The sequence below is a fragment of the Hyalella azteca genome, unplaced genomic scaffold, assembly GCF_000764305.2.
Source record: "Hyalella azteca isolate HAZT.00-mixed unplaced genomic scaffold, Hazt_2.0.2 contig1089, whole genome shotgun sequence".
In the NCBI taxonomy this organism is placed as follows: domain Eukaryota; kingdom Metazoa; phylum Arthropoda; class Malacostraca; order Amphipoda; family Hyalellidae; genus Hyalella; species Hyalella azteca.
Genome location: NW_025931421.1, coordinates 90,637 through 116,244, shown reverse-complemented (window position 1 = coordinate 116,244; position 25,608 = coordinate 90,637). Strand labels below are relative to the sequence as shown.

General features: G+C 37.7%; 1 protein-coding gene across 3 annotated transcripts; it reads left to right on the top strand.

Moving 5' to 3' along the window:
- Positions 1-4,257: 4,257 nt before the first annotated feature.
- Positions 4,258-25,472, top strand: LOC108680800 (galactosylgalactosylxylosylprotein 3-beta-glucuronosyltransferase P). 3 transcript variants are annotated; one of them, XM_018169706.2, is made up of 6 exons: positions 4,258-4,492; positions 19,189-19,305; positions 20,753-21,017; positions 21,219-21,376; positions 21,616-21,903; positions 22,413-25,472. In XM_018169706.2, exons 2-6 carry the CDS (start codon positions 19,189-19,191, stop codon positions 22,524-22,526), a joined length of 942 nt encoding a protein of 313 aa, XP_018025195.1. In that variant the 5' UTR covers positions 4,258-4,492; the 3' UTR covers positions 22,527-25,472. The 3 variants fall into 3 exon arrangements, with proteins under 3 accessions (XP_018025195.1, XP_018025194.1, XP_047737458.1); XM_018169705.2 differs by having other exon boundaries at positions 20,750-21,017; XM_047881502.1 differs by having other exon boundaries at positions 4,268-4,333; positions 20,750-21,017.
- Positions 25,473-25,608: the final 136 nt, after the last annotated feature.

Genomic DNA, 25,608 nt, shown 5'->3' with positions numbered 1-25,608 from the left:
ATAATTAGTATAATTGAATTTTATTATTGTAGCGAGCAGTCAAATGTTTTCATATACTTGTTGCTTAATGGTCAAATAATCGAATCCGCTCTCATAGCCCGTTATTAATAATAACTTTCTTTTTACTCTCCGTCTCACTTCAGCTTTCATCATCAATTATGTGATTTTTTGGTTATAGGAATCTATTTAATATTTAATTATAAATTACTCAAGTGGAAATAAACTAAGTTATAAGCAGTCGATTATTTATCTAAAAGAATTTCATTTAACAGTGTACAAGCTTATAAACACAACTTGTTTTCAGCTATGTCCCATGTGTCTTGACCGTGATCTTTGTAATCTGTACATATAGCATGGAATTTGATCTCAACTTACGACGTCGACATTTCTCGCAGTTCGATGCGAAGTTTTTAAACTTACAAATTATCTCGTCTTCGTCGCAATTCCGTCTTCCAGAGAGAGAAACTTTTTGAATCGGACCTAATTTTTTCAGTTCGTAGCCCTGAACAGAAGAAATTACCTTCCAGAATAATACTGAATCATCAGACTTTTACCCTCACTGACCTTGAATAATGATATTCCCTGGTAGAGTTTATTTAAAGTCTATCCTTCGAATACGCTCTCACATTTAGTTTAATTATAATTACTTGCTCAGCCTCTCACTTGTTTCTATTTACATTTTTGCATTGATTCGTGCGCATCCATTCCAATATACTAAATATATATGTGCCTCCTCACAAATCCTGTGCCTTATTTTATCCTACTTATTTATTTAATATAACACAGCAGGGAATGGAATTAGTCCGCAATGTGTTCGTTCTGATTTTCAAACAATTACCATGTCGTATGAAATTCGATCTCAGTTTAATTTTCATTTAATTGACCTTTGCCTTGTTTATATTTAATTTTACCAACGCATTGTATACTCCAAGCTAGCAAAATATTTCATTTATATCAAAGTCGACACATTTTTTGTTACAGATCTTCAATTATCACATAAGTCGAGCTATATTAATTTGTTCATTATTTGGCTAAGGTTCTTTGCTCGCAACTCAGTTCAACTTGTTCGTAATGCTTAGTGGGAATGCCAACTGTTTTTTTTATAGCAAGCATATATAAAACAAATTAACTTTTTACAAGCAAATTTTGTAATTTAAGTTATTTTTCAACTGAATTTCATTTAATTACATTACAATTTGAGTACAACTGAAATGAATTTGAAATGATTAAATGAATGAACTATTGAACTGCTTACTAGTTTTGTTAATTAATAATCTTTGTATCAACAGATGCGTGGCACACCAGGTATTATAAAAACGGGAAGGCCAAATCTATGACGAGGCATTTGACTGCTCGAAAGACAACATTTATGCAGCAGTTACACAGTTTAAGGAATAACAACTTATTATTTTAGGATGGAAAGATGTTATCTCCAGGAAAGCTGCTCCAATGAAATCTACTGTCATTTTGCGTCACTCAAGGCATTCTTCTACGAATAACAAAAACTTTACAATGACATGCAGAATCCAATTTTAGTATAAGCCCTATTCTATCCCTTATTATATGGGTAAATTTTCAATGCATTGAAATCACATTCAGTAAAAAATTCGTTCTTCATTGTTCATGGTCGAAAGGTGGATTTTCTTTCTCTCGTTTTCTGTTGCTTTTTTGTGGTCAACTATTTAATTCTTCCCCACAGGTGACAAGACCTCCCAAGCATCTGTTGAACAGCGTTCCGCTCGGGCGGTCACGGCTGCAGGTCTTCATTGAGAGTGCATTCAATCAGCGTATTATGCTCCAGATAATAAACTGCGGTACTTTGCATGATTTGTGTAACCGCCATCAAACATGAATGTTTTTCGCTGCTTGGTGTCCAATAGATGTAATAAGTAAATTGCACGATAAGCGGAGCCTGTGTAATGTAAATAAAATTGTTACTGTGACTGTGCCAAGAGTTGAAAGTACAGGCACTCCAGACTAACAATCTTGCCCGATGTGAATCCTGATATCAAATTCACAATAGGCAAGTTTATCCTTATAATACAAGGATGACAGGAGGGGGTTTTACTTCTCTACTCATTATTGTTAATATTAATCCATCTTCTTCTTAGGTTATCCTATTAGCTGTGATGAACGCTCGTTCAGAATGTGCGCCTTGCATGATGCTCAGCAACATCTACACACGATGTCTCGTACTCAGTCCCTGCCTTCTTGTTGTCAAGCGTGAGCTCTGTCGCTATCTATTTTCTTGGGCTAAACTTACTTATTTGCATGAAAATTTACTCGCATGAAAACAAGAAAACATCATATTAAACAATCTCTTTCTGCTCGCCTTGGCAACTACTTTGGCGGCTGTAATTTGATAATCGGTCTATAATGATTTACATATAATTAGCTGATTATAATTGAATCAGTACACCAATCAGTACATTGATCAGTACACCGATGACATATTGTCATACCATGTGTCATAGTTGTGCTGATGATACACGATTCATCGCTTGCTAGGCCGATTTGAACCCAGCAACTGATGTACGCTAATGAATCTATATATGTTTGAATTCAAAATGAAAAACCATAATAGTTATAGAATGAAATATTTTTTGTTATAAAACAATTCTCACTAAATTTTCAGCATGTACGAAGACTTTTAAATGATTCTATTGTTTACAACAGACAAAACCTGCAGGATGGAAAACTGAAATGTATCGGAAATGCCGGAATGTATCGGAAAAACGTGTACATAGAATCGGATGTATCGGACTGTAACGACTCTCACTGCAACCTCACGACTCTCACTGCAACCTCACGACTCTCACTGCAAGCTCTCTGCTCTGCCAGCAATTTCACGACGCCCACCACACCACCTTAGTTGTGCAGAGTTTGTGTATGTGTTCAGTGTTGAGGCGGTGTCTGCTTTCGTGGCCACGCGTTAAGAATTAGTGAGCGTCTCATCAGAACCCTGCATGCTGTTATCGCAGCAAGTCTGCTGTCTGGGCCTCGACACGGTACCAACGTTCTTTTCATTTGTTCTTTTCAATATTTTTCTGTTTATATTTTGATAGTTTTTATAGATTTAAACCATTAACTTTAAATCATTGTGCACACAAAATTAGTCTCTCGTGTGAAATTAGATCTACAATCAGAGAGGTAAAATGAATATTGAATTCTAGAAAAATACTGTTTCTTCAATGAAGACCCAGCATTTGGTCTTAACGTAAAAAAAATATTGCAAAATATTATTTTCTTAACCTTTCACTTTCATTTTATGTAGGCATCAGAATTAATTCTGGAAATTTTCAAACTACTCTACGCTCCTGTAAAACAGTTCCAACAAATGCTATAATATAATATCATGGTGATGTTGGCGCTGAAGAATAGGCCTGATGTGGCCTGTCGCCGATTCTCATACTTTTCGTGACTTGTTCACAGGAGATCTACAAACAGGTCCTTTGATCAGATCTTTTCAAAACTGGCGATAGTTTGAAACAGCTACCAGTCTGAACATATATTTTTCCATAGCTGTATCTAGTCTGTTCTTGAACTCGTTCATACTCGGAGCGTCAACGGTGTAATCAATGAGTCTGTTCCACATGGCGGTGACTCCAAGAGAGAAATGTTGTCGCGTGGATGAGCTGCATCGCGTTTTTTTAGTTTAAAGCCGTGGCCCCTGGTGTTAGTTCTTGTTTCAATTTCTAGTAATTTTTCTGGGACCTTGCATAAATCATGAGTATACTTGTATTGTATACTTCAATGACCTCACCACGCAGACATTGATAACAGAGACTTGAAAGCTTCATAATCTTTAGTCTTTCCTCGTGAGTCTTGCCCTTCAAGCATGGAATTATCCTTGTTGTACGTCTTTGTACACTCTCTACTTAATTTTTGTCCTTTTCAAAATTCGGTGATCAGACGGCGTTTCCCAACTCAAGGTTCGGGCGCACGACAGCGACAAACAACAGCTTCATCGTTTCTGCATCTAGGACTCCTAGGAGCGTCTGATCCAAGGTTGAACCATGTCTGATCGGACCAAGATGTTAGGCCTAATTGGGTTTATTAGCTTGCGTTTCAATGTGCAAATGGTAAGCATTTTTTATGTATTATTCACTTTGTGTTATTTTCAACATATGACAATTCGATTCTGCCAAAGGGTATATGTAAGCTTGAGACAGTTATATTTTGTTCCCGATCGAATTGTGAGTTTTCTTTCCCACGTTTTCTGTTTACTTGGCGTCACCAGCAGCCGTTGAAAGTCCTCGCGCAGGGCAAGGCTCCCGCTCCTTACAGCTGACTGCTCTTTCGCTACAGCGTCAGTAGCTCCCAGGCGTTCAACGTGTGTGGGTTGTAGTGGGTAGCGTTAGACCTGTTCATCAATTTTCGTGTGAGAAATAAATCGTAATCACATATAGCTTGTGTGTCCGCAAGCAAATCTTGCAGCGTCAGTTGCTATTTACTTGGATCGTGACTCGATTGAAGTCTGACAGATTACACGGTAAGCGAAATCTAACCTTTTGCTTGAAAGCGAAGTAAAAGGAAGCAGGTATCTCAAGCTCTCCCGATGCCCCATGGTTCCCACGGACGTATAAATTGGTTGCCTGCCTTTATGCAAGTTATTTTTGTCCCTTGCATTTGTTGCTATCAGTAACTTAAGTTTAGGATTCATCCTGACGTTTTATTCGTCAGTAATTTAGTTAGCATTCTAAGGCTTGCTATGTTGTGTAATATAGCTTAGTAATAATAGCCAGCTGTCTGTCCATTATGAATTTTGTTAATCTCCCGCCTACCGCTGAGCTTAATTGCGCTTTCAATTGTTGATCCATTATATCAATCCATGTAGAATTCGGCTTTTTTCCTAAGTGCAGCCCGTTATAGGCTACCACGAAAAGTTGGTCTCTTCGTCGTTTCTGAATTTTAATATAGTTGTTTTCATTACTAATATTAATTTAAACCTGTATATTTATGCATCTCGCTCTTTAATTTATACATTCCTACGACTTTCTTATCCAAGGTGTTGAAAATTTTTCACCTAAAATCATCCAAGTGCTTTCATGCCAATTCTGCTCCACGAGACGAACGCAAGAAACCATCCTAGTCTGAGTTACGCTGAACTCCTGGCGAAATTTCCCGACTACGCCCTTCCTGTGATTCTTATTAGTTTTGTTTATAACTACATGTATTTTATTCTTACATATTCTTATTCCTCGATTAAAAGGACGACGGAGATAATTACAAATGAATTTACCAAACATTCGGTGCAGTATAATGAAGGAGACTTTATAGTTTATTAGTGTTCTTTTAAATTGTTAAGATTGATAGATTCCACTCAACTAGCTCACCAGACGCACTGGCCGAGAAATAAATTCGCATTGCAAGCACTAGAAGAATATTTTGCCATTTATGTTTATAAGCTGGACAGAAATACCTCAAGCATGATACAATGCATTAGTTACCCATGGATGGTAGATCTATAGTGTACCGTGGAACCGTGCTATCTCGTAGATTTTTATCGTCACGCCCCATTGACGTATCCCTTAATTATACTCATTTTCCAGGCATGCTGAAGCTATAGGCACGTATGTTCTACGTACATAAAATTGTTACACCTTGTATCATGTGTTAATTTATATTCAATCCACGTGGGAATAACTATTCAGTGGTGAAGATTAAATTGTGTACTTTGTTTTCTCGAAAGTCTATTAGATTTATCTAAAACTAGATTAATTCTTTTTTAATCATTCGTATCGCCAAGCTTTGCTCAACTCGTGAACTGCTGCTATCTTAGAGAAATATGTATATACGTCATTATTCAGTAGTAATAAGTTCAGTCGTTAAATAGGTAGGTACTTTGAATGATCGCAAAACTATAAGATTTCGTTTCGACTTCTGTCCAGAAGTTTCAATCTTTTATAACGAATTCTTACACAAATTTAATTCGGTCTATTTTCATCCGTGGCTTGCTATTTGAATATTTATATCTCGTGCGTAAAGTTTTTATATCATCGAAACCAATATTCATATTTTATTTACGTACATCATAACCAAGAACTGCCTACATGACCTGAATGGTGCACATTTTCTCAACAAATTCTGGCAAACGTGGGAAAATATTTTACCAAAACCTGCCGCGAATGAAACTGCTGATTAATAAATTTTGTTCTGTGGAGAATGGGTCACTTCTATCAATTATGGCCCGTTGCTGTACTGTAACTAGCCTAAAAGTCGTGTGCTGAGCCGTCGGTGAAGTAATGGTATCAAGCTTCGCTTAAGTTTTGTTTATCAATAAACAAAGTTTCCTGCAAACCTCTTAAGTCTTTCAACATGTTACGTCTGTAATGCTCGTGTGTCTGTAAAGTTGGTGTGTTAGGCAAGCTTGTTTGCATGTAAAACTTGGCTGTCTGACCGGCTGGACTGTCTGGCAATCTTGTCTGTCTGGCAATCTTGTCTGTCTGGCAATCTTGACTGTGGCAATCTTGCCTGTCTGGCAATCGTGTCTGGCAATCGTGTTTCTGGCAATCTTGTCTGTCTGGCAATCTTGTCTGTCTGGCAATCTTGTCTGTCTGGCAATCTTGTCCGTCGGGCAATCTTGTCCGTCGGGCAATCTTGTCCGTCTGACAATCTTGCCTGTCTGGCAATCGTGTCTGTCTGGCAATCGTGTCTGTCTGGCAATCTTGTCTGTCGGACAGTCTTGTCTGTCGGACAGTCTTGTCTGTATGACAGTCTTGTCTGTCGGACAGTCTTGTCTGCCGGACAGTCTTGTCTGTCGGACAGTCTTGTCTGTCGGACAGTCTTGTCTGTCGGACAGTCTTGTCTGCCGGACAGTCTTGTCTGCCGGACAGTCTTGTCTGTCGGACAGTCTTGTCTGTCGGACAGTCTTGTCTGTCGGACAGTCTTGTCTGTTGGACAGTCTTGTCTGCCGGACAGTCTTGTCTGCCGGACAGTCTTGTCTGCCGGACAGTCTCGTCTGTATTCCTTAGGTGCCGAATACATTCAGCTATCGCATTTTCTAATGGCCTATAGACACGTGTTGCAGCGTATCATGAATTTTTTCTTTCATTGATCCTTATTTTATCATTCGATTTATGTTCATTAACCTTAGTTCATCTTTCCCTCATTGTGTCGACTCGCATTCAGATTTTTTATCGACTCATAATCTCATCTCGCGCTTTGTTAGACCCATGGACTGCTGATTAATATTTTTTTCGAACTATTTCTTTGGGGTTTGGAGAACCTGCATCATCACTGGTGAGTCACCGATGGTATGGCCTAGCAATGTCCTTCACTGAGAGGCTTCCTAAACCCGGAAATACTTAGTACTTCAGTGAATCTCAGTTAATTGAACTGATATTCTTCGATTTTTATATTGGCTGTATTCTTCTAGGGAAAAGGTTTAAGTTCATTTCCTGGAAACGAACCTTTCAAAAGAGCTTCGTGCTCAACTACACGAAGCTGTTATTGAATCCAATTCTGATCTGAATTCTAAATGCATTGATGAAGCTTAAACGTGCATGCATGGTCGTCAAAAAATGTGCGAGTTTTAAGCGATGCGTGTCATGTATATTAGCTGTCGACTCCGTTGTTCCCTAAAAAATTCGCACTCAAAAGAAAGCCGATGAATATTTTCTTCATCTCCATAGAATTAATTTTTCTGAATTGTTTAGTATTGCCACTTATTATTGCAGCATACGACGCTGCTCATGTATTCTCATCTCATCGATATGTCAAAGGGATTAGATTGTATATGCCTCCGTATGGGTTCTCCAAGTCGCGTTTTGGCTGCAGATGAATCTCCTGTTTCGGCTACGCCTTAGCTTCGTCACAGGCGATGAGCGCAAGCCACAAGACGGGTTACGTTATTCTTGCATTTAGAGCATAAACATTCGCAGCTCGAGCCTGTTATGACGCTGCGACGCACGGCGAGGATGCTGCGGATACGGCTATGACGCCTTGATGGATAACAATGACGTTGCACCTACAAGAATAAGCGTTCCTCAAGACTCCCGTTAGCGCGACGCCGCAGTTTACCCGGAACAAATTTCAAATAGTTTGTCTTTGCTTTGCAAGCTGTTTCGACCTCTTCCTTGATTCCTTGATTGCGAATGTTTATATATTCATCGATGTGTGTCGTATTAAAGAAGAGTCGTATTCCTCTGGCACGCAATTGTTTTCTCTTGCCAGTTCAGTTTGATCACTTGTCCGGTAAGCGGTAACCAAATTGGCATTTGAATATTTATAACGAAATTTCGCAGAAATATTAGGGTTCATTTGAAATCACAGGTGATGTAGAAGAAATGCTTTAATTCAATGCCGATAACGAAATGAGGAATTTTAATTTAATTATTTTTATTTGGGAACGAATTTTATTCCGTGCAATTATCCGCTGCAAGCTTTAAACGAAACTTGTCGCTCAAGAATGGTAGATTAATTACCACTTGCCAATCTTTCTTACGTTTTCCTGTTGGCATCTGAGTGATGGGCACATGTGTGCATGTCACGGGCTAGATCACAACATGTAAACCATTGATTTGTGCATGTGTAATTCAGGCGGTTGTCTTTGTGTCGGTCGTTTGTCTTTCATGCCAGCATTGATGGCAATATAGTAATGCATTTCCAGCATGATCGACTCGCAATATATGGCAACAAACTAGACAGTCAGCAATGTGTAATTTATTCTACATGAGCTTGTGCTCACTTGCCTTTCTGCATCTTTGCACTCGTGTCTCTGATTTAAATATTTCCATGGACAAATAATTCACCTGAAATCCCTTCAGATTAGAAAAATGTTTCACGTCTCGATAAATTTCCAAGTTTCGACCTCCTGCTAATTCTATGTATTGGTCTTCTTTTCTCACGTACATGCAGTCTTATTTACTATTGAATAGTGGATGCTATACTCTTTATCGACATCAGAGTTAATTTGTAAGATTATATAATAAAAAATTTCTAATCGGAGGAAAAAGCTCATTGAAATTAACATTAATTTGAAGTTTGCGTGGTTCAATGATTCACTAATACCAGAGCGCAGTTACATATATCCCTTTGCTCTGTGTTGGATCACTTGATCCCAATGCAGGCTATCAAATTCTATACGCACATGTTGTCAACGTTCAGCTGCAGCTACTCCACCTCCTACTCCTGTCGATTCGATTTTATCTTCTTTATTCGTTTATCTTCTTTATTTTATTTCTATATTTTTTCTGTATTCGCTATCCATTAAGGTGAAACTCACGGTATAATAATTCTAATTTTTCATGGCGTGTACAAATTGGTTGTGCTTAATGCTGATGATGGTGGTTTCAAGAGCGATGCAGTGTCAAATTTATGCTCGAATTAAAATCACGAGCTGTAGTGCATGTGTCTTCACTAGTTTGGTTTACTTAAAGCCGAGATGTAAACAAACTCTCGTTCTTTACGAGGAACTAAAAAAATATTGTTGCGTAATGATTTTGAGTATCAATCGTATTTTGTGGAGAAGAATTCGACGTATGGCGCATGCATGGCGATCTCTTTAATTTCCCCAAAAATAATGTCTCACTTCAGTATGATGACCATTTTCAATCGTTAAATTTCTAAGCGAGAAACGAAACGCACTAATCATTCACAGTGTTATGAGCGTTGTTAGCGTGAAGGCGACTATATAGAAGGCGAGACTTACATACAGTGGCAGTAGCAGCCACATCTTACCCGCTCAAACTTTCTTCATTCAACAACCTTTTTTAGAAATGCTAAATAAAATAATGATAACATTCGTTCTAGTTTCTCTTCGATTGAAATTTACTTGCATGAATAATTTTGATGATTATATTCAACCGATCAATCATGTTTCCATAATTACTTCATATACTCACCATACTTATCAAAATAGCACATGTATACACCGAAAGTTAGGAGAACGATGAAAAGTCCGCCTATGGCTGGGTAATTTGTTTGCTCGTCGTTTTGCTTAATTCTACTTTCATGCCCACATTAATAATCGACAAGAGCATTCAATCAAATGAAGGAAAACACAAAACTGATTTGAAATAAAAACTTTCAAACTGGAGCACAACGGTAACTAATTGTAATTTTCTAATCATATACTTATATGATTAGAAGCCAACAATATGATTAGAATATACATATGATTAGAAGCCAATCATATAAGTATATGATTAGCAAATTACAATTAGTTACCGTTGTGCTCCAGTTTGAAAGTTTTTATTTCAAATCAGTTTTGTGTTTTCCGGTTCAACAATTGAGTTTTAAGCAATTATTCGGCGTCCTGTTGTATCCTTGACGTGAGAGCAAAGAGGCGGTGAAAGTCTGAGCGACAGTCTGAGGAAAAATGATTGTTGGCTTCTTCTGGATTTAACCAGTTCTGTGTAAATGACTAGCTTGTTCTTCTCTCGGGCCGGCATCCCTATGCTCGACTGTACAAGGGGCGGTGAGTCACGCAGAACTGTTTGTTTGGTGAGAAGCTTCCTCTTGAGCCTCTGTCTGGCCTCGGTGCCCGGTGATTTATTTGTTAGGCGTGCCGGTGCCAAAGCACTGCTAGCTTCACTGCTGAAAGTCCTTAGGCTCGTTCAAAAATGTCGCTAATTGTCAATCGGCCAGCCATTGCTGAAACACGACCAAATTCGTCTGAGTTTTTTTCTGTTTTGTACGTCCCAGCATAACTATGCTTAGAATAAGTCTTATTAGTAATTATATTGTACATTTAATTATTTCCTCCATGACCTTGGTAGGGTGGTTTGGTGTAGCCAGCTCTAGTTCAGTTGGATCGCATTTTTTCAGTGAAACTGTAACTAATATTTTTCGTTCAAAAGTTTTCACGATCAAATCAATTAGTTGTTTTTCTTCAATCTGTAAGTGCATTAAAATAACCAGTTCTCGGTGAGCACTGTCCATGTTCATCCTTTTGATCTACGCTTTTCTCTGGGAGAAGCCACAGTTTATGTTTCACATGGCATTGCCGTTGAATGCCATATGTCGGCGGTAGTCTTGCTGACACAAAGTAGCCAGCTGACGCTGATATATCGAACAGAAACTCGTCATTAGAGAAGCAACTGAACTGGAGAGCTAAAACGGGAGGAGGCGTTCCTCGCTCCGTTACACGTACTGTCTGTAGGAGTTCAGCCCTGTGCTAAAGAAAGTGTTTACTCCTTATAACTTTTATTCCACTTATTTGCTACGTTTTACGTCAATTAATTGTTAAATAACGAGACTGTACATGTATTGACGTGCAAAATTATTTTTAAATCATGCCTCAAGATTACTGGTGTATTTTATTCATTGTTAGCATAAATTAATTCTCGAAATACGAGAAAACTCTACTGAATATTATGGTTCCACAATGACTCGTGGAAAAGGGCGTTATTTCTAAATCATTGTTGGTCCTCTTCAATTGAACCTTTCACGGAAATCCTATAATCAGAGCATTATTCCAGTTAATTAATGTACGGAAAATGGGGAAAAATCAGGAAAATAAAATGTATAAGATGGTTTTTGTAGAGTGATAAATTGATAAAAATGGGACTTTTTCCCGGACCTATACGATCAACTCGACGTTGACCTAAATGAACAAAGCTGAAGCGTCTGAGAATAATGATGTCATTGAGGATAAACGTTTTGCATTACAAGTAACATGGAGCTGCATCACGTATCGAGGAATAATTGATTACATGGTTCAAATTTTTGGAATTTCTAACATTAATATAACAATTGTTGACCAATCGAAAATATTTAAATTCTTAATTAGGAAACTTGACAAGAAAATCAATGCTGGTACATCAATGCTTATCAAATTAAATATAAAATCTGCTCATTTCTTTTCCGGGCAAAGTTTTTTTTCAAATACCGACCCCATATGATTAGATTGAACTCAAAATCGGTCTGGAAATTAACGGCATTCTTCCGATGATTTTGCGTCGGTAAGGCTCCGTTATAAAATTTTATCCTTTCAATTAACAAACACTTGAGTAATCTGCGAGTTTCTTTATAGTTTCGTGTTTCATCATTTACCGGTGTTCCTTTCACGCCGGTTTCTATACGCGCTTATTGCTTTGCTAGTGCGCCACAATATTGCTACAAAAACTCGCGTATAATGGAATTCACATCCATTTATTTATGAAAGTCTCGTCAATTTTTTTTATTCCCTTATCGTTGGAACTGCAGTTACCTAAGGCATGAGAATGGCGTCTGCATTTTGGTGTGGATTGTCATTTTCCGCCAATATCGTGTGATTCCAAATTATTGTTTAATCCTTAGAAATTTTTCGCATTCTTACCTTAATGTAGTAGATCTTTATATGAAATCTGATGATGCAGTACCTATTTATTTTACAAGTATTGAAGCCGTGCGGAATTTCAATGTTTTCCTGGATGAGAAGCTTGTTAACTAACAAACGTTAAAGCTTTAATATGATATTTACAGCAATGTACACTTTAAATAAAAGTTAAGTTTGCAATCTTTTTCATGTGCCATCTCATAGTTGTACTTGAACTTATTTATTCGAAGTAAAATCATTACTTTCGATTGAAGTGAAGATTGAGTTATTAAGTTAGTGTTTGTTTCCAATGAGGCATTATTTTTCACAATTTCTTTCAACGATGCTTCTTGGATCTCCATCAACGTTTGATTGCCCTAGTCGCTTTAATGGTTTAAGAACTTCTCACTTATTCTGTTGAGAATTCCAAATGAAAGGCTGAATTAAAGGTTTGTTTGCTCTAGCCGAATTACGCAGCTCTCAAGTGCCTTTCGTTTTCATCTCACTAGTAGGGGTCAATGTAATGAATGCTACCCAATGTTTCTATGATAAGCCTTTTCGAGGGCTCCTGTCCAGTAAACTGTCTCGTCTGTCCATGTTGGTAGCTTTTGAAAAACACGCAAATCAAACGTTGAACATACTCTTACTTTCTCGATTTGGAAAATTTACAAATGATGCTTTTTTTCCATCTGAGTAGCAGGAATTTTCAAATGTTATTAGAAATTAAATCGAAAGGTTTTTAAAACCAAAATATGCTTTTTATTCTTTAATTTTTTTAGATAATTGATAATTGCCTAACCCATCCACAGTCGACTGCCTTTGACGCTCTACATGAATAACTCCTAGTCAGCTATTGTTATCCCACGTCGTTCCCAGCGTCGAGCTTGATATGATCCATGTATCGGCTTCCGATGAGACTATTTTCATCTGGCTATTGTTAAAAGTGGTCCTGTACTCGAATTGCTTGCTTCTTGACAAAGAAAGCCAAATTTGATTGAATAAACTTGGGTTGGTATCATTGACGCGGTGCGCTGTGGGGTGGAATGCGGACCGAACGCAGTTAACAGGTCCAACAAAACCCCTCGAGTCTCAACTGTTCCTGAGTCATCGTCCTTGGCTCGAAGCGACGCCAAGCGTCGGGTCATGGCTGTTTTGTCAAGCTTATTTTTGGCGCTTACGCCAGCTTCCGTCGATGTCCTTGGTCTCCTATTTTTGAAAGTTGTTGTCTTAAATTTAATGCCACAAATGTAACCTGGAGACGGTGATAAACATAATTTTACTTTTAATTTATTCATCAAGTTTATATATTAATATTTTCTCAGCAAACTCTTGCGAATACGTTTGAATTTGTACAAAGGAAATTTTCGTTCTTCGAATAAAATGATCGTGTGGTGCATTCGGTCTAATGAGGTTTCGTTTATCATTCTAACTGTGCGTATTACTCTGGTTTGTTTACATGCAATAAATAATTAAACATTAGAAGCCCTATATTCCAAAGAGTATTTAATAGACACAGTGCGTAAAATGCTGACGGTACTCGCATGACGTTTCAGATCAAGGATCGACTATAATGTCGTGTTTACTCGTGCAGAACAACCATTGTTTTCCGTATATAACCTACTTATTCAAATGTCAGTTTTTGCAACCATTCAGGGGAGTCTCCTGACGCGTGTCTGTGCTCATCATGAATCCAATGGGATTTCGTGTTCTAGAGGCCTTGTTCCTGATCGAGCGCCCCACCACAGAGCGTGCGGTGTCTGACTGCATGCAGGTCTCGGTTGCAGGGTTAAGCTATCGTGTAGGCAGGATTCCTTACAATTCTCTTCTCTCGTGCGGGTAGCCGGGAACTTAGTATTGCAACGCAGCTGAACGCATTGGAGATGAAAAGTACTACTCCTGCCTAATCTAGCAGCTTATTGACGTATGTAGCCTTGTTATGGTCACCACTCACCGCGCCATATAATAATTATTTATTGTACGTACTCCGTATTTTTTGTTGCTCGTCTGATTTTTTTAGATGATCTTTAAGTTTCTTAACATTTGAAATTATTTTTCTCTTAGTTTATGCTCATACTTATGAACTAAGCAAAACGTTTTGGCTAAAAATACGTTTCGTTAGGTACCGGTAGCCTTTTGGATGCGTCATAGTCAAGTATAGGAGTCCCATGTACGATGTCCATGTGTTTCGTGTTCTAGAGGCCTTGTTCCTGAGCGCCCCACCACAGAGCGCGCGTTGCCTGACTGCAGGTCTCAGTTGCAGGGTTAATTAAGGGGAGCGTCTGCCCCAAATTTGATCTCAGTTATTTATCGACGGATTGATTCGAAATTCGGTACACAAATGTAAAACGGAATTCTAAAACTTTTTGTTAGTGTACATTTTTCGAAAAAAAAATTAAAGAAAACGTGAAATTCTTAGAAAACGGAAAAAAGGGGTACTGTAGAAATCTATCTCTTCTTAGGATTTTCAAGCTACAACATCGAGACACATATCATTCGATGCGTAAAGACCATGTCTAAAATTGATGCAGACGGTCCTTTGAAATTCTCATTTTTGTGGGTATGGGAGCATTTTTCATGAATTTGTCAGAAATTTTTTCATTTTACCCCCGCCACCAGAATAAAATATCTTTATGCAGAATAAAATCCAAACTATAACGAAATTAGAAAAAACATCTGCATCATTTGTAGATCTTTTATTTGCGATTCGAACGGTATATCTCTCATTGATGTTGCTTCAGAACTCTAGGAGGAGATAGGTTTGCAGTGACAATACGTTAACTTTTCACTAGAGCCCGACAAAGAGATGAAAAATACGCATGCCTAATCTAGCAGCTTATTGACGTAGCCTTGTTATGGTCACGACGTCATATAATCATTATTTATTGTACTCTCTATTTTTTGTTGCTCATCTGAATTTTTTTAGACGATCTTCAAGTTTCTTAACTTTTTTGAACCTATTTTTCTCTTAGTTTATGCTCACACTTATGAACTAAGCAAAAAGATTTGGCTAAAAATACGTTTCGTTAGGTAGCATTTTGGATACGTCATATATAGGTAGTCAAGTATAGGAGTCCCATGTACGATGTCCATGTGTAAGTCGTCTCAAGTTTACAGTCACGAATCAGTTGTCTTGTTTCTATTCTTTAAGAGACATGCACTACCAAAACTTTACGGTCACACATGGCTTTTGTGCAGTGGTTGACACGTGTAAACTGCGGCAGCGTGCGCGCCACGACAGCCTTCTGGAAACCCTGTACTAAGCCATGAAATAACGCTGGGGTAAATTTTAAACATTGATAGCGGTCCACACGTGATTTCAACTCGTCAAAAATACTTGATATGTCCACGGTATTCAGAAGTAGGTCTCGTTGGGACATTTTATAATCAACTGATGTTAGTCACCGAACCCAAACCTAATAAATTTATTCTGCGGCACGCGTGCACCTCAAATGCACAGCCTAACTTACGACTCGTTCAAACAACACGACTGAGCTTGACACGTCGGTTATAATCACTTAATATCGTCTTTTTTATCTACTTTGTAGTTAACCTATTGTTGCGTCCGTCTTTTCGGTGCATTTTCTCGTTTGTGGAAAAACGCTATTGTAGGTACTCGTCATGTCCGTCCGTGACTTGTCCGTCCATGTCTTCACGTTTTCGTCGACGAGAAAATGCGCTCTTTGACACTCACTGCTGTGAGTACTGAGTTATATTTTCTTGACATGTGCCCCATTTTAGCTGTAACACTCGTAATTGGGGCGTCTTATCAAATGAGCTTCTGAATATATATTATTTCACGGTATGCAAACTTGATCAAAAAAGTCTTCTTGAGAATGAAGGAATCGTCTCTACGTCATAAGTGTAATGAAAAAATATTTCACAGCCTGTTGTGGTGCATTATTTCGGTATATATTTACCCATCGTGGAGTGCTACAATCGGCACGAATTTTTGAATTGCATTAATTGATTCGTATCCATGCATTCGTAAGGTATGATTAGTGGGAAACCGTACGAAAATGCGCATGGCAAGTGTACAAAATGTACCCATGTTTTTTTTAATTGCATTAATTGATTCGTATCCATGCATTCGTAAGGTATGGTTAGTGGGAAACCGTACGAAAATGTGCATGGCAAGCGTACAAAATGTACCCATGTTTTTTTTATATAATTTGGTTTATTAATTTGTTTCTTTATATAATTATTGGAGACGATGCATTCATTAGTCATCCATCTTCAACTTCACAGTATTTAAATCATGTTCTGTCCTGTAGCGATAATATCTTTCCCAATGGGAAAATGACACCTGAAAAATACTATAGAGGTAATAAAGAAACAGTAGTCGCCACAGTTGAGTCTTCGGAGGAAATGAGGAACAATAAATATATTCAGAAGCTAGGAGTTGAATTTATTCTATACACAATGCCGTGGTTTGCGTTGAAGGATTAGATGATTAGTAATTTTTATTGCGATGGTTGGTTTATTGGTATTGACGGTGTTTCATTTAACCCTTAAGAAATACTGTTATTTGAAGTGAGACGGCGATCTAAAAAATGATGTTTAGTATTACGACATTGTTTTAAATTTCTAGCGAGAATTTTAATGTATAAATGGAAGGACCTTGTTTAGAACCTTGATAAAGTCTAATATTTGTAATTCTGGATTTAAATTGATGCACAAACCCTACTTCTCAAGCTCTTCTCGGCTTAATCACAACAAAGTCAGAGTAGAACTGAAAATTTGAATTATGACTGTTTTACAATGGTGAAATAACGACTCAAGTTTGCATATTCTGGTTCCATACTATTTGTCATTCCATGCTTAGTGGCCGTGGAATTTTTTTTTCCACGGATAAGTGTGCGAATAAAACTATTATAAATTAGGAATTCAAAAGAATAAAATTACCCTTAATATACGATACAAACACGTGTGTAATTTTGTTCTTATTACCACTGAGACGATTAGTCGATGCAGCAGTAACTGCGATGCAGTACACAGTTCTTCGCATTGAGTGTGAACGACATTCTTTTGCTGCTCGGGTCACGCCTTAACTGCACTGCAGTCGTTCCCTATTTTGTAGACGACCTCGCATACCGATTCAATTCTCCGTCAAAAAAATATTTTATGGAATATTCATAGTTTAGATTAAATCTCTTATTTTGTAGACGACCTCGCATACCGATTCAATTTTCCGTCAAAAAATATTGTTCGGAATATTTATTGTTTTGATTGAATGCGTTTTGGTCCTTGCGCTTATCGACTCTTCATGCTCGCTGTGTTGTATAGTGATCCATGACTTCTGTTCATGTTCCATTAAAAAATCATTACTTAACTGTCTCATCATGTAAATTGTAGGTTTAGTTCTCCCGTTTTACGTGGATTCGTTATCCACGCCTCAATTCGATGACAAAATCGGAACAGTCGTTGGCAGTGTATAATCGCATTTGTCAGTTGCATATGAGACGGTTGAATATAAGATACGAAGGTATCACAAACGAGTCAGAATCATTCTGTACCAGAATATTATTTATCGATTTTTTCTCTACTTTAATCATTGCATTTGTGCCTGAGTTTTATTTAATTTATTATTTTTGGCTCGTCTTCTTCGATGAATTGTTCTGAAAAAAACGTACCTACGGGACATTTTCCCACAAATTTTTGTTGTGATTTTTTCTCTACTTTAATCATTGTATTTGTGCCTGAGTGTTATTTAATTTATTATTTTTGGCTCGTCTTCTTCGATGAATTGTTCTGAAAAAAACGTACCAAGGGGACATTTTCCCACAAATTTTTTTCGTGCAAATTTCGCTTTGCTGGTGCAATCTAATATTAGATTAAGTTGGTGTCGCATAACATTCGTTCACCCTCAGTGATTAGATCATTTCAATTATTATGTTATTGCTCATGAATAATAAATATCTTAATTATTAGCTGATTCACAGGAGCTTGTCTAGGATAACCGTTTGAAAGCCACTTGTACCAGCTAAGGTAGGAAATTAAGTAATTTTTTTCCTCATGCATTTATTGTTTGTAGAAGTACGGATGGAAAACTCAGCGTGATTAATTAACATTTCTAACTTTTAAACATGGTCCACGAACACGTCTGATTTTTATACTATCCGCCTCTGCGCATGGGCCAACGTAATGATTATTCATTATTTCATCATAATGATGGTTATTATGTCAGTGTTTCACTTTCTTTCACTCAATAAACTCTAATTTTTCTAGATTTGTTAACTTCATTTAGCTTCTTTTAATTCCCCGCTTGTCACGCCATGAAAGTTTAGCTCCATTTTCACCTCACTAACCGCCAGGACGCCAGTGAAGAAAGGGTTACTGAAGCTTTTATAGTCTCGTCGCTCTTATTATGTCATTTTTTGGGACAGACTTTTCTTGCTGGACAAACCTAGTGAGATTGACAGAAAACTTCCTTCAGTTTATTTCTCGATTCAGAAGTTGAACTAAAACTCTTATTTGAGAGTGTTCCAGGGGCGCCAGCCTCCATTATGATTAGCCGACGGTCTGATGATGACCCTAAGTCACGCCCCTATAGCACTATACGCCCCATGGCATAGCTGAGTCGCTCCACGTACGTGGTCTCTAGAAACCAATAAAACTTTTCGCACATATGTTACTTAATCGCGTAACAGACGAGGGGACGTGTTATCAATAATAGTTGAGAGTTCGTAACTTGGTGAGCAAATCACTGACGTCTTTTCAAGAAATCCACCTCTCTCGGACGAATAATAAGGTCCCGAAGTTTATTTGAGCGAGTTTTAAAACTCCCCCGTTAAATTTAGTGTGCAAGGAGTGATCTTCGGTTAATATATATTTGCTTCTCCGCTCCGCCCGCTCTATTTCTCCGCATTTGATCGATCGCTTTTATAAAATTTATTTTTTATAATGAATAAATATATAGTGAACTAACGTTCTAATTTCTATGTCCACAGATGTTTCACCATCCGAAAATTCGCAACGCTCTTCTCTTCTTCTTAGTGATGGCCATCACGATTTTCTTCATTATTGGCAGAGAATCCAGTCATAGGCAGAGAGACACCATTGTTGAGGTAACCATGCAGCGTCTGGGTAATACCACCAATTTCTAACAATACCTTCGCTTATTCTTCATGTTCTCACAGCTCGTAAGATTCGATGCTAATTTACCTTTCAGGTGATGCGAACGAACCCTAGTTTAATGAAAGACTATAAAGAGAGATGACTCGAACACTGACCAGGTTTGAATGCCTACATTTGCCTATCGTGGTCTAATTGTTTAAACACTTCTTTATCCGTGATGTAGCGAGTTTAATCATTATAAGTTCCAAACCGTTGCATATGTTGTTAGAAATGTCATTCAGTGTTCTTTTTAGCGTATTTTCTCATTTATGGAAAAAATGCACTAAAAATGCTCGCCATGTCCGTCCGTCCGTCCGTAACTTCACGTTTTCGTCGACGAGAAAGTGCGCTCTCAGTCACTCACTACAGTGAGTACTGAGTTATATTTTTTTCTAACGGAACACGTTGGGAGAAAGCGATTTTATTCAGCTAATTATCGGTTGCACATTTATACGGCTCTAAATTCCGCGTGTCATCAAAGTATTGTAGTGCGTATCAGCAAGACTTGATTACATGACTCAGCATCATTTTCTCTCAGTAAGTGTTTATACGAAATTCTAGTTATTCACTATTTTTTATTTATTTTTGTAGTATATTTTTTTAAATGCTTCGCATACTTGAACTGATTTTCCTCTCGATTTGTTCGTGCGCGCTTCTAAAATGTCGCAACTAGAGTTATGATTTCCCAGCATATAGTTTGAAAAATTCTCAAAAAAAAAGAAAAAAATACCTGCAACAATAACTTGAATACCTACTAATTACTAATACACTCTATTTTCCCGAGATTAACTGCGTGGAGCCCAATGGTAGAAGATGTATTTTGGAATATGCCTCGAGACTTGTTTCTCAAGACGTCAGTTATTAGAGTTGAACATTCGCAATCCTTTAGTTAGAAAACTGGCGAGATAATGAGGAGCTAACTAGCTGCTATCAACTTGCCATTAATAATGCAAGACCTTATCTCTAACACATACCCTGTTTGACATTTAAATGATTCTAGCAACTGTACAGTATGGAAGCGTGACTGAAAATAGTTTCGGTTAGCTACTGTGTTGCGGGACGCCAATTAACCGTAATGAAACTCTGCTGCTGCATAGACCCATCTCGCTTCTAACACTTGTGTGAAAACATTCTTCGTTCAGTGCCAATGACCGTTCTTTACGAACTTAGGTTTCATTTTAGATTGATTAATTTTTGATTTCTTATAATCTGGGATAGAAATGTTTTAAAAATTCGGTTGCCGTTCAAATATATTTTAACTATTCCTAATAGCTTGCTTAAATTGTTCAAGAGATTATTCTATTTATTCAGTTATTTGATTAAAATGATTAGTGACCCTGGTCGCTAACGTTTGAGGTTGACTTGAAATGATCTATTTTAATGTGCTCATTTCAGCAGGCGCCCATAGAAGCGCCCGACACCTACACTCCTAACGAGTTGGGCGTGTGCACGGGCCGACGTTGGCCAGCGGACGTCCCCCCGCTGTACGTGATCACTCCGACGTACCGCCGAGCTGAGCAGATCCCTGAGCTCACCAGACTCGCCCAGACCCTCCTGCTGGTGGACAGCTTGGTCTGGATCGTCGTCGATGATGCCGACGAACCCACGCCTGCGGTCGTCAACTACCTGCAGGAACGACGTATATGTCACGTCTACTTAATAGGTAATCAATTATTTCTCTGTTTACGTAAAATACCTACTATTAACTAAAAATTTTCGACTGATGGAACTTCTATTTTATTTGTGATGCCAAGTTGGTAACGATATAACTGAATAGATTGTTTCCATTGCAAATAAAAATTCTTTTGGGATAAGTTTTACACCTGCCCGAAAAAAATGTACAACTGCCTGGAAATTTTTTCAGCCCGAATGCCGGCCAAGTTTCAAAAGTTAAAGAATCCTCCGCGTGGCGTGGCCAACCGGCGGAAGGCGCTGGAGTGGTTGCGGAAGCATGCGAAAAAGGGAGGCGCCTTCTACTTCGCTGACGACGACAACACCTACGACACGAGGCTCCTGGACGAGGTCTGACTCTCGCCTCGACATGTCTTGACCACTAAAATACCTTTAATTTATATCTATTCCCTAATGATGTGTGCATGATGATACACGGAGCATCTAGTCGTTCTTTAAACCAATATCTGGTGTCATATATTTTTATATTCCTCCTTCTTATAACATTCACTCAATTTCAAAGTGTCCCAGTTGAATACAATACATGAATATGATTGAATGTAATTGCGAAAATACTTTCATCTGTGCAGATTCGCCACACCAAAAAAGTGTCCATGTTTCCCGTTGGCTTGGTCACACAACTGGGATTGAGTTCACCAATTGTCCGCAACGGGAAAATTGTCGGTTTTTATGACGGCTGGATTGCCAATAGAAAATTTCCAGTTGACATGGCAGGATTTGCTGTGAGCGTAGATTTCCTTAACGCCAGACCTGAAGCTGATATGCCTTTCTTAGTCGGGCAAGAGGAAACCAAATTTTTGGAGTCGCTAAATTTCACATTAGATGACGTTGAGCTTCTATCAAGTAATGCTACGACAGTAAGTGTTCATAACAGAACGATTGTTTATGAAGAAATTTAGCGTATTTAATTCATTTATTGAGGTATACGTCTTTGTTATATGACATTCTTTGAGAAATGTGCGTCGAATTGATACGCTTGAAATTAGTTGAAATAATATTGGCTGCTTATATATAAATATGCATTTCTATTTATTCGAGTTTAGACACGAAACTATTAAATGAATTGTAGTCATGATCCAAATATTTATCATCAATTCATTTATTTTCATTATTCTGCCATCTTTTTTACTGATACATTAATTTTGTGAGGTCAACGCGACCCTTCACTGAAAAATAGTGACGCACAAATGAAAGCTTTGCTTGATCTCTAACTTAGTCAGCAGGACATTTTTCATGCATCTAACGATCTTTACCAACGCAAAGAACTCAAATTAATCTAAAGACTTGACAATACAAGAAGTATTCATTGTAATGCAATACTTAATATAATGTTACATTTTTTACCTTGGATCTTGTCCTTTTTCAGATACGCGTGTGGCACACAAAGACGAAGAAAAATAACAAAGCAATTTTAGGTGCGAAGAAACTCAACTACAAGGACAGCAACATCAACTTTCTACAAGAGCAGATCTGGAGATGAGAAAACCTTTTTTTAAGCCTTTACTTAATTGATGAATATCGAAAAATTTGCTGTGCTAAATCACGTCTACACGTACCTTATTTGAACCGAAAAATGTATCACCGAAAGTAGCTAACCGTGCCGAAAAAATGCGATTGAACTATTTAAAGCGAGCTAGCAGCAGTGTCATCTAAAAGCTTCATGCTAATGAGAAAAACTATCAGCTTATTAGTTTTTTTTATTTTATACGTACATGGAATGATATCTCATAGCTGTGATGATAAGATGCCTCGTCACCCCATGTGCCTTGATGCATATGCATCTTCCAGTCTTCACATGATGTTTTGTATTCCAATGTTAACTTTGATTTGTCAGGCGTCAGATCTCTTCATTAATTTAATTGTATATTTTGTGTCGTGGTTTGTTTGTACGAGAAAGTGTGCTTTCTTGAAACCATTCATTCTGCGCTTCCCTTTTTCATTCGGTTATCGTTGAAAGAAAACGAAAAACGCCGTAGTAAAAAGTCTTCCTGAATCTTCCAGTTCTAATCTTGTTCATAATTCCTTCGTTGTTATTCAACTTAAAAGGCAGTCTTCAATCTTGGAACAGCAAATTCCTCTGTTCCAAGCCGCTCTCTTGTACAATGTTTAAATTATTGCTGCTACAGACGTATTGCTGCCGATGATTCGGTAGCGGGAGTAGTTTGTCAATGATGTTAAAATATTTTACATTTTCGTGTTAAAAATAGATAGCTACAGTTAAATATTCTGATTTAGATATTCGATATGTTTTTGTATTCTACGTTTCAAGTAAACTTTAACTAAGCTCTGCGGAAGCAAGATTGAAATTTACTCGTCTGCATTTATTAATGGATTGTTACTATAATTAATATTATTTAATAATAATAATTTTTAATTATAGTGTTCCTGCAGTTCAGTAGGACGATGATGATGTTCCCGCTATGGATTTTTTCATGTCGGTATCGACTTTCCACTTGCGCGTATTTGCTTACTGTTGATGATGAGTGTTTCTTGTTCAATTGCTTAGTCGAGCTGTTAAGTCGGTTTCTCCTGGTGTAAAATCCTGAAAAATCTCGTTTGCGTTCATCTCCACATTGAAGTTCAATAAAATACTTGCATGACAAAACCTTCTCTCACATTGATTTCAAAGAATACTATTTTCCGGCGATTAACAGCCATGCATTTTTTAAAGAATACTGAGTTGCTATGACGTGTTAATTCTGATGTTCTATTTGACATGATGTTTGTGTGTGACGTTTGATTCTTCGTGGTTGACTTTTGTGCCTTCATTCAAAGCGGCTCTAAATTATCTCGTTTGGCAAGATCATTATTGCGGCAAGATTTGTTTATCAGATTTATTTTCTTACGTGTCGTAAATCGTGTATGATTTATTAATGAAGCTGTGGTCAGCAAGTCGAGCATTTGAACTGCTGCGAGTGCCTTGCGTTTCTGTTGTGATATTTAGCTTGTAAAAATAAAGTAGTAATATTCTGCTAGTAACTAAATGTGCTCAATTGTTGTGAGGCTGCGTATGACAAAACATTCATGAAAACGTGAACATTTTGCGTTTTGTAATACTGTACATGTTCTAGAAGTGAGATTTCTTCATTCGCGAAAAAGGAATGCATTAACTGTCCTGGTTGAGGTATTTGGATTCCTTCATGACTTTTATTCTGAGCTTTTCTTCAATTAAACAAACGACAATTACTCGGAAAAAACTCCGTCGTCACGAGGGAATGGGGTTCAAGTGTCATTCAGCGTTTCTGTTATATTGTTCTTCTTGCATGCTGTATCTAATACGTCGTAATTCGGCTTGTTTCAGATATCTGTTACATGAAATCATATTTTCTCTTGGTCAAATTCTGTAACCACCACAGAAATGAGTCCGCACTAAGGCCCGTTAGAACATATCTTTCTTTCTTGTGTCGTTTGACAATTTTTGTTTGGCAAAAATACTTGTGTCTTTTGGCAATTTTTTTAAGTCAGAAAAACGATTAAAAATTATAGGATTAACACCACGTTCCCAGCCGGAGTTATGATGAATATATATCGCATTTTATTTACCACTTTTGTGTAGCTTAGAGTATTTTTCTAGCCAAGTATAAATGAAATAATTTTGCTATGTCAATTCTAAACAAACGCAGCGTCGTCTGTTTACGGGCCCAGCTACTAAGCGTTCAACTTCCAGCCTTGGGCGAGTTTTCGCTCATTTTATATTAGTAACAACCGACATTAGGGGATCCTTAGATTTTCGTTGGAATGGCCCAAATCTAGCCAATGACTAAGTAAGATCTGCCATTTTTTTATGTTCACATATTTCTTTCTGTGATTTCATTTTGGTACGCACTAGCATGCATGTCAGGGATCTATCCATATTCTGTGGCTATTCCGTTTCTTGCATCTTGAAGCTATTTTTGCGAGAGCCACATCTCTCCTTCGCTCCTCGTCAAGATGGTGGTTAAATTCGGTATTATCAACGCGAAATCCGCTTTACATGCAGCTTGATTCATCGAATATTCATATTATAACTTTGTTGACACCACTTATGGAAGAAAGTCTTGGCTTGTCAGGCAGGTTAAATAATTTATTTATTTTTCACCCTCATACTATTTATTATCTAGTCTAAAACAATGACGTGAGTACCGATCATTTCATATGGAACTCATCTTCACGATCCGTTGTTTTTCTCATGCTCCCATCTGATTCATTTCTCGTCAATTTCAATGTATTTTTGGTGATCCCGTCCGATTCATTCCTCATGTTCCCGGCTCTTCGCTGAGCTGATGAACTCGAGCTATTTGCTTGCCTTTCGCTGTTTCTTAGTCGTTAACGAATGTGAGGTTGAGCTCTTTCGCGAAACTTTCTAAACTTTGCCTAATAAAATTGCGTTTATTATTTTTTGTTTCCATGTGACTTTTTTATACTAAATATGAACGATTTACTGAGATCCTATAGTCGTGATTTTCCTCTAGCAATTTCTTCCTCCAATATTTGAGGTTGGGAAACCCCAATGTTGGAAACCCAGTGCATAGCAAACTGATAGTTCCCGTAAAACTGATGCAATTGTTTAAAAATGAATACAA

What these genes read in the sequence shown, in the direction of transcription:
- LOC108680800 (XM_018169705.2), top strand. Translation starts at nt 19,189, where the DNA reads ATGTTTCACCATCCGAAAATTCGCAACGCTCTTCTCTTCTTCTTAGTG. An exon ending in AGAGAGACACCATTGTTGAG is followed by an intron (nt 19,306 to 20,749) that starts GTAACCATGCAG and finishes TGCTCATTTCAG; the next exon opens with CAGGCGCCCATAGAAGCGCC. An exon ending in ACACGAGGCTCCTGGACGAG is followed by an intron (nt 21,377 to 21,615) that starts GTCTGACTCTCG and finishes TCATCTGTGCAG; the next exon opens with ATTCGCCACACCAAAAAAGT.